At 39.0% G+C, this 9,668-nt stretch overlaps 1 protein-coding gene across 1 annotated transcript in view; it reads right to left on the reverse strand.

Annotated features, from left to right (window-relative positions):
- Positions 1-8,674, reverse strand: part of LOC125870438 (ABC transporter B family member 25, mitochondrial) — a 36,385-nt gene extending 27,711 nt beyond the window's left edge. The window contains exons 1-5 of the mRNA XM_049550875.1: positions 8,270-8,674; positions 7,959-8,183; positions 7,416-7,602; positions 7,151-7,212; positions 5,649-5,692 (exon numbers count right to left, since the gene is read on the reverse strand). Coding sequence (XP_049406832.1) covers positions 5,649-5,692; positions 7,151-7,212; positions 7,416-7,602; positions 7,959-8,183; positions 8,270-8,509 — 758 coding nt within the window. The 5' untranslated portion in view covers positions 8,510-8,674. The remainder of the gene's footprint in view (positions 1-5,648; positions 5,693-7,150; positions 7,213-7,415; positions 7,603-7,958; positions 8,184-8,269) is intronic.
- Between the last annotated feature and the right edge of the window lie 994 nt (positions 8,675-9,668).

Genomic DNA, 9,668 nt, shown 5'->3' on the forward strand with positions numbered 1-9,668 from the left:
CGACAAGTAAAAGGACATGGGGAAACCATCAGGTCCAGGTGCTTTCTCCATAGCACAAAGCCTTAAGCAGCCTAAGATCTCTTCCTTCTCAAAAGGACCCTCTAGTTCTATCTGCTCCTCCACACTAATGGTTGTGATCCCTTGTAATTGTAGCTCAGGCCTCCACTCCTCTGGTTCTGTGTACAAATTTTGGTAGAAGCTTTTGATGGTCTCTTTAATGACAGAGGGATCATTAGTATTACATCCATCCACCAGTAGAGACTCAATGGAATTATACCTCTTTTGAGAAGTCGCTACTCTGTGAAAAAACTTAGTATTTTTATCCCCCTGCTTTAGCCACTGGATTCTTGATCTTTGCCTCCATCTTATTTCTTCATTCTTAGCTACTTGCTCATAAGTGCTAGCCAAATTTGTTTTTTGTTGGATCTCCTCCTCTGTGAGCACTCTTTGTTCCTGTACAGCTTCCCATTTGGCTAGCTCCTCCATAATCTCCTCCTTTTGTGCTTTACAATTTTTTCTATTATTCTTACTCCATTCCTTCAGCTTTCCTTTCAAAAGTTTCAGCTTTTCTGCCAAAACAAAACCTGGGGTTCCAGTTATTACAAAAGATTGCCACCATAATTTCACCTCTTCCTTGAATCCTTCCACTCTCATCCACCAATTTTCGAATTTGAAGTAGGGCTTCTTGAAATTCAGATTCCCACATGTCAGTAGAATTGGGTTGTGGTCAGATCCCAACTTTGGCATTGTGGATTGCTTGATAAAAGTGAACTGCTCCTCCCATTGTGAGCTATAGAGAAATCTATCAATTCTGGAAGCTGTTTGGTGCCCTTCTCCTCTTCTCCAAGTGTAAGACCCTCCAAATAAAGGAGGGTCTACTAATTCCAATTCCTCAATGCATTCAGAAAATTCAGTCATAGCACCATTAATCCTAGAGCAATTGGATCTTTCTACCGGGTATCTAATAACATTGAAGTCCCCCCCTACTACCCAAGGACCTTCACACAGACTTCTCATAGCACCCAACTCACCCCACAGTTCTCTCCTCTCTATTTTCTTGCACTTAGCATAAACTGCTGTCAGAAACCAGGAAAATTCTTGATTTTGGTTTGAAAATTTACAAGAAATGCATTGTGATCCTGCTTCCAGCAGAACCCCCTCCCATATTCTTTTATCCCACATAATTAAAATACCTCCACTAGACCCTTGTGCCTCTACATGAAGTTCACTCAACCATCTGTTGTTCCAAATGCTGTGAATTAAACTACTAATATTGTCCTTTAGTTTAGTCTCCAAAAGGATATAGACATCTGCCCCCCATTGATTAATCCGGTTTCTGACTAAATCCCTCTTCCCTTCGTCATTTAACCCCCTTACATTCCAAGAAATTATTTTTACTATCATTGTTCACAATTGATAATCTCCTCCCTCTGCTCCTAGGCTCCCCCTCTTTGAATTTCATAATGAAAATGAGATTCCTCAACTCTTTAGGCACTGATTGGTTGGTTGTGTTGCTATTATTGTCTCTGTTGCTTTGTTCCTCCCCTGTGGTTTTTTGCCCCATTCTACTTATTAATGAGAAGAATTCTCTTTCGTATCCCTCTTTACACCCCCCAAATATTTGGCTTAATTTGACTAAATTTATGTGAAATCTGAGTGTTGCTTGGGACTCAAAACCCTCCTCAGATTTACTGTCATCAATTGCTAAGGGCCTGGGTTCGTGAAAAAACTCAATCTGCTCTCCCGACATTTCCACCGAGTCATCACCTTCAAAACTTTCCACCTCCATGTTGTGTATCTCCTTACCCCCTATCTTGTCATTCCTAGCGGAGTTCGCGATCTGCATCGAGTCCTCTGGCAGGTGTAAAAATTCTCCTCCCATGCGCATGCAGACCTCAGTGTCACCAGCTATGGTGGAATGGTCAAGGGAATTGAAAGAAGAACCCAAAAAAGGTTGAAAATCAACAAAAAGCTCAGTAAAATGTTTGGGCTTTTTAAAGCCCAAAAGATTTGGAGTCTCCTTTTCATTTATCCAGTCAGGAGGCCCACTTAAAATAGGCCTTTCATCCAACAGCTCCAAGTGGGACCCCTCTTCTCTTTCCATATGGGAAGTTTGAAAAGACTTTGCCTCATTCTTGTGACCATTGGTTTTAACATACATCTCCTGTACTTTCTCCTTTCCTTTCCCATGTCTACTCTGCTATCATCAGAGACATAGTTGTCCTGTACTTTTCCTTTTTCTTTCCCATGTCTACTAGGCCTGTCATCATCAGAGACATTGCTGGCCTCTGCTTTCTCCTTTGACTTGTTGCTGTCACCTTGATAATCTATTTCCGACTCCATCACCGATTTGAAGGTCGCTGGAGATTCACACCAGATCGGTAAAGAGAAAATCAGCTTGCCATCCGACAACTCGACCTTCGTCGGGATGTTCTCCTTGGGTCCTCGAACTCGAATTCTCGCCCATCTCAGATGGTTTTTGAGCTCTGTTTCTTCCTCGTTTTCCAACCATCCTCCACAGGCATCTCCAATCTCCTTCATGACATCTTTATTCCAGAGGTGAAGAGGGAGACCAAGAGCCCTAATCCAAAACCAATCGAATCATGTACTTTCATGGAAAGCACCTTTTGTTGGAGACCACCAATCTAGTTTCAGATTGGCTCCTTGCCGTCTCCAATCCCCCATGATAACATGCTCCGCAGCCTTCCTGGTTTGGAATTCAAAGAGAAATTCGAAGCCATTCAAATCATATACCAAGGTGTTAGGGGCACCTTTCCAGATCTGTTGCATCCAACTCCTGACTTCATTTCGTGTGGGAGCCTCTTCTCCTCCAATGAATCTGCCAACAAGACACCTACGCAGCAGCTCGTTGTCTTCCCAAGTTGAAGACCGTAGCCGTGGCTTCTCAATATTCTTCCTAGACCATTTACTTTCTTGTAGAACTTCTTTGTAACTTCCCCTACCATTGAGGTTATTTTGTATCATATCCCCAGCTGTAATAAATGTTCTCTGATTTTTTGATTTCCTGTTTATAAAGTTCTCCACTTTACTGGCCAAAATCGTCCAACCCTCATTAAATGTGTTTTCCGGGATAATGATCACTGTTCTGACCTGTCCATTTACAGTGATGATAGAAATATATCTACCAAATTTATTGAACTTTTGGGAGCAATAAGTATGGGTCGACACCACCCTGCATCTCCAAGACTTGAAAATCTTACCTTTAAAATTAGATGCCCCCTTTAATCTCTTGCATATCCACATTAGTGCACCTCTGCATACCACCATTCTTCTGGTCGACTTTTTCAAAACCTCTACCCAATCGAACCAAGTGTCTGAAATAGTTTTTGATTCCGTAATATCATAAGACTTCCCCAACAACAACAACAACATACCCAGTGAAATCCCACTAAGTGGGGATCATAAGACTTCCCCCCTGACCTGAAATATAGTCTATTCTCCATAACAATAACAGGAATGGAAAACAAAGAAGGATCAGAGAGAGAAGAAAGAGAGAAGGAGAGGGAAGAGAAGAAAGAAAGAAAGGGAGGGGAGAGAAGGGTATAGAAGGGAAGGAAAGAAAGATTTCCGGCGAAGGTCTGCCGTTATCGGAGAAACACTTTCCTAGTCAGCCCCTAAGGGAGCCTCGAAAAAAGTGCCTGGGAGCATTATGACTTTTATCTTTGTCTTGACACTTGTGGAGTTTAATAATTGGAACTTATTTTGTAGGGATCTGCTTCTATCCTCAAAGCTTCTAGCATTCCTTTCTCTCCAAATGATCCAGCAAATGCATGCTGGAATTGTCCTCCAATAACTTATGTTCTTTGCCTCAATTCCTGCTTCCTCCCAACTTGAGAGAGTGTCAACAATCTTGCTAGGCATTGTCCATTGAATGCCTCTGAGATTGATGAAAATCTTCCACAATTGATCAGTGATTTTGCAATGTAAGAACAAATGCCTAACTGTCTCAGCTGCCTCCCCACATAAACAACAATGTGTCACCAGAATGTTGTTTCGTTTCCTCAGATTCTCATGTGTTAGTACTGCCTCCTTTACTAGCAGCCAAGTGAAGCATGCCACCTTGAGTGGAATTTTGGTTTTCCAGAATTGTCTCCAAGGCAAATTGAGGGTTAGAGGAGCCCTGTACATGACCTTGTAACCTGAGCTCACTTTGTATCTTCCTTTGTTGTGCTCTGTCCACCATAGGCAGTCCTCCCCTTCCTTCAAACCTTGAAATGATTCCAACCTTTTAAAGAATTCAACTAATCTACAAACTTCCCAGTCATTTAAATTCATTCTGAGATAGATCCCAACCTTGGGGAGACCACATTTCAGTCACTGTTCTGTCTTTATGTAGTGCTAAGTCAAAGATGTCAGGGAAGATCTCTGACAAATTTTGATTACCAAGCCATCTATCTTTCCAGAATTGTGTCCTGACACCATTGTGTACTGTTATAGTAGTATGATTCTTTAGGAAAGGCCACCAGTTCCTAATTGATCTCCAAACAGTAACACCATAGGGATTGGTTGCTTCCTTGGTGACCCATGAATCCATCTCTCCGTACTTCAGTTTAATCACCTTGCTCCACATTGAGTGTGGTTCATGAGCATATCTCCACAACCATTTCAGCTTTAGAGCCTTGCTTTGGTTCTTCAGGTAGGGGAGCTAGAAGATTTAGTTGATTTTATATAGGAAACTTGTAAAAATACCCTCTTGGGTGTAGAGGACACTGAATCCATTATAGATATCGTAGGTTCCTGTTAGGATTCAGATTCGGTTTTCTTACTTTTTGACAAGCTGTAAATATGGTTTAGTGCAACCCATGCACTGGCTTAATGAATATACACAACATTACCTTCTCAAAAAAAAAACACCCTCTTGGGTGATGTAAGTTTCCAATTCATCATTTTTGGATGATGAATTGTTTGGTGTGAATATAAAGTTACCCTTTTCTCAAAAAATAAGGAAAAAGAAACAAAGGAAGAAGAAATCTGAAAAGAAGAAGAAATTAGAAGAAGAAAAGAAGAAATACGTGTTGGTTGGACTTTGGAGTCACCGGAAAAGTATGGCTGGTCGCTGGAGAAGTCTAGCTTAGTCGACTGGTTTCAGTCACAGTCTAGGAATACAACTTTGTAAATTTGGAAAGAAAACCCTAAAATCACCATTTAACTTTTAAAACCCTAAATTGGTCACCTTTTTTTACGAAAATACAAAAGGCGACGCCTTTGTCGCCTTTTGAAGATGGCAGCGCCACAAAGCTAATAGGCGATGAAGGGTCACCTCGCCTCTCGCCATTGGTAACGAGGCGATTGCCTTTCACAACATTGGTGTGTACATAAACAGTCCAAGCTGGTGTTAACCTTTTTGCAGCACTGGAAGACAAAAATGAGGGGATCTTTCTCCTAGAAACAAGAGAGATATTGTATGATAGCTTTTAATCACTTTCGAGGTCCAACAATTCAGTTGTTCCTCCAATTTAAAGACGAGACACATGAGAGAATGGGGAAGGAAAAGGAGAGAGAGAAGAAAGATGCGGCAAATGCTATTTCTGAGGCAATGCAATAATAAAAGCACATAATTAGCTGCAATTCTTTAGAATAGAATATGCATAGTCATCAGGTTAAGAAGAAAGTGTGTCAAGAAATACCTAAGGTGATATTGCAGGTCGAGTTCATGCAAGTGCGAAAAGACCTGCATACATGCATTAGAGCCTGTTATGTACATCAGCACATTAAAACAAAAGATTTAAGTAAAGCAAAAAGATATGACACGATCAAGACTCGTGCAAAGCATAAATGCAATTGAAAATGCAAAACTATCAACATTAACTGATGTCAGATGGAACACGGGCATAATATTTAGCTAACATACTAGATGATCACTCATCAAAGGACACCATTTTTTTAATATAGTAGTTAAACTCACTCTGGAGTTCGCACAAGGACTAATGGACACATGCAGAATATTTTTTCAAAGCAGTAGTGTCCAGCAACCAATGGAGACTTGAAGAGTTCTATTCAACTTTGTTATCGAAGCTACACCCTAAATGGAAAGAGTGGCAAATGTGCATACAAGCAAATTTATCACTTCAACACATCAACTGCATCTTATAATCTTCTGCTAACTAAACTGCTATTCTCACATAAGAAGCAACAACAAACTAAGGAGATCAATTTCTTACTTTGAGCACTTCAATGGATAACATTTGATCCCCAAATTTGAATTCATCTTTTGAAAACTTTGCAATTGTCACCAGTATTTCCACAAGAAATTAAAACAGGAGACATTTAAACTGAGACCCACTGTTCAAACAATGAAAATGGATGACAACATGGTCAATGGTGGGTCAGTGATTTGAAGTATGTTAAGTTATTCACCTTATTATCTTCCCAAGTCGAGCCAGGACGACCAACTTGAAATAGAGAATTGAACAACACTAAGGGATATACACTATACAGGGACTGAGACCTTAGACCTGCTCAGTTCTAGGTTTAACCAGAATATTTCAAAACATAGTAGGAGAAGAAAGGAAATTTCTATTGGAGGATGAGGAGAGTACTACACACGAAAAAGATGAAAATCTTCCTCCTTTTTTCTTTATCTATTACGCAAGTAGAAGAGATTTAAGTCTTATGAAGTCCACTTTCCCACTTTGAATTGCCCACATTTTTCAAGCTGTAGACACGGGAAAAGGCTCAGGGGTAAATTTCCCATCTCAATTCATCTTGCATAATTTAACACAACCATCCAAGATGGTCTCTAACAGACTGACATAGACCAATATTCACCTTTGAATTGAGAACAAAAGAGCCTAACTTTGGACAAATCCATGAGATACTATTGTGATAGTTTTTCATTGACAAGAGCCCATTGTAGACACAGACAACGAAGTGTAAGCATCTTAGTATATCACACATCTGTCCAAAGATAAGAATGTAGACTCTATCTCCCAATAAGCGCATCATCTACAATAAGTTTGGATCTCGGATCAATACCCCCACAAATTTATGCTCCATTCCCTCAGAATTCTGTCATCATTACGAAATTTACCCAAGAAGATCTAGAAATGTTGTGGTTCTTGTCAGTGACAACTAATCTAAGGAGACACAGAAGAAAATAGGCTGGCAAACAAACCAAACTCCTCTGTACCTTCCGTGAAACTGACCGAATAGTGCGGAGTGCGACCTTTGAGAAAATTGCAGTTCGCAATTCTACACACAAAAGAAAGATGAAGGCATTTAGAAATATTAAAAGAGAACAGAACAGTAAAGGACTTGCTGATGAGGAAAAGGAAATAAATATCTATCTTCCATTGACGCATGAAAATTATATCTTTTAATGATAGAAAGAACAAAAACTAGTAACTCTGAATCTCAAGACAAGCACAAGCAATTACATCATAGGTGTGAAGTACCGTTGAAAGCGGATGCCCCTGATCGTGCAATACCATACCCAATCAAGACCGCAGCAGGACTTACAAAAAGAGCCAAAACAGTAGAGTTTGCAGTAGTAAACTCTGCAAGCGCGCTAGCATTGCCAGTTGCTGTTGACAACCAATCAACAGCAAGCTTAAATAAGAATGGTACTTGAACATTCACAACCTGTTGCATGAAATGCACAAAAGGTCACTGCTTTGCAATAATTAATCAGCAGAAAAATCAATATTCATCCCCCGTTTGGCAACAATCTCCACATAATGCCCATGCCTTTAGAAAAACTAATAACACAACTAACTCCTGAAGAACTAAAGCAAGTTCCCAAGGTCCGAATCCCAGAACCTGCCTAAGCCTTGGTGACACTGGAGGTCAGGGTCCCAGTGTCTTCCTAAGCGTGGGCGGCAGAGTTAAAGGATCCGTCCCTATGCTGATGGGAGAAGCAATGAATTATCCGCAGTCAAGTACTACCATACTAGAGTAAATAGATAAATAAAGCAACTAGAAGAGAACAACTCTCATACCTTTGCACCAACTAGTAAACTCAAGGCAGCAATGACGCGAAAGCGGAACTCAAAATTATCCTTCATCCACAAGTATTTAGCGAGAGTGCTTATAATTCTGGCATTAGATATTTGATCGGCTTCCGTTGCAGGCTGAGTTTGTTCCTTGTTGAGGAGAGGCTTTTTTGTGCCAGCATCATCAGTTGAAGATGTTGAAAACATGGCATACCCATTTGATTTCCCATCCTTTAAACCAAAACTAGTCAATCAAAGAGAGGTTTACAATAATAAAATTAAAAAAAAAAGTAATAAAAATGAAAAGACATACATACAGGATGTTTAGCAGGGAAATCAGAAATGAATGCCTTGATTTGTTTGAAACCAGTAGAAGTGGTTCTTGAAGAATCCCATGGGTATCGTTTAATGGTTGAAAGATGAGTTCGATAACTGGGGGATTTTAGTAGTTGGGAAGGTAAAAGGCGAGAAGGGATGTAATTCAAAATCATTTTTTGTGCTTTGTGGAGCAACAACTCCCTACCCCTAAAACACCTCGAATAGATACTACCTTGCATTTTTATCTTACTACTTAGATTGATGAAGATAACAACTATGTGTCTCCGATCAAATCTAAAAAAGTCGCAGTCGCCGCCGCCGTCACCACATGAGGACGCTGCCAACCGATTTATTTGGGCCAAATTTCTCTCCTTTTTTCCTTTCTCCCCATTTGTCCCTGCCTTGTTTGCGGATTACAATTATCCACACTACTAGTAGTAATAATGTGAGGAAATTAAATAAATGGGTCAAACCGATTTTTAAAATGTAATTAAGTTAATCTGGGATTAAATTAATATTTTTAAAATTTTCTAATATTTTATGAAATACAAAAAAAAACACTACATTTTTTAACTACTTTAATTCTATCCCAAAAAAAAATTAAAAAAAAATAAACGAAAATAGAATTTTCTCCTTCTTCTTCTCTCTAACGTTCTTCTCTTCTTCTTCTTCCTTAGAAAATCTGACTATCATTTTCCTCATTATCTTCCTCATCATCTCCGACCATTACTCTCTCTTTTTGAATTGAAGGTCGTGTTCGACTTAAAACGGGTAAGTCATATTTTTGAAAGGTTTTATAATTTTCAAACAACACACTCTTGATACTAAGTTCGTTTCTTGGGTTAATGAACAAGAAATTGTTCTATATATGTCAAAATTGAATAATTATGTAATAGTACCTATTATTTTATTTTTTTATGAAAGAAAATCATCAAACCCAAAAAAACCCTAATTTTTAAGAAATGTATATGTATTGCTGTCGTTCAGTGAAAAGTCATTTTTTGTTGCTTTTGTTTTTCTTTTTGTGACCATTTTGTTCATATGATCATAGAAATATAGTATATTCAGTTATCCAACATATATTTCATTTGTTGAAAGAAGTGTCGTATGTTGCAACATAGTAGTGATATGTTGAAACAGAAAATTCATCTATGGCAACAGAAGATTCATTTGTTGCAACAGAATGTTCATATGTGTCAACAGAAGTATAAATTGATACCCTTTGTTATTTTATAATCCGTTGTAAATTCTCAACTCTTTTTGTTTACCTTGTAGACAAATTGTCACAGGAAGGTTTACATGTGGCAACAACTCAATCTTTTGTCGGTGTTGCTTCCTCTTCTAACATCAAATGTTCTTCTGTCAGCAACAACATGATTATGTTCTTACTCGTGTTAA

The sequence above is a fragment of the Solanum stenotomum genome, chromosome 7 (genome assembly GCF_019186545.1).
Source record: "Solanum stenotomum isolate F172 chromosome 7, ASM1918654v1, whole genome shotgun sequence".
NCBI classification, from domain to species: domain Eukaryota; kingdom Viridiplantae; phylum Streptophyta; class Magnoliopsida; order Solanales; family Solanaceae; genus Solanum; species Solanum stenotomum.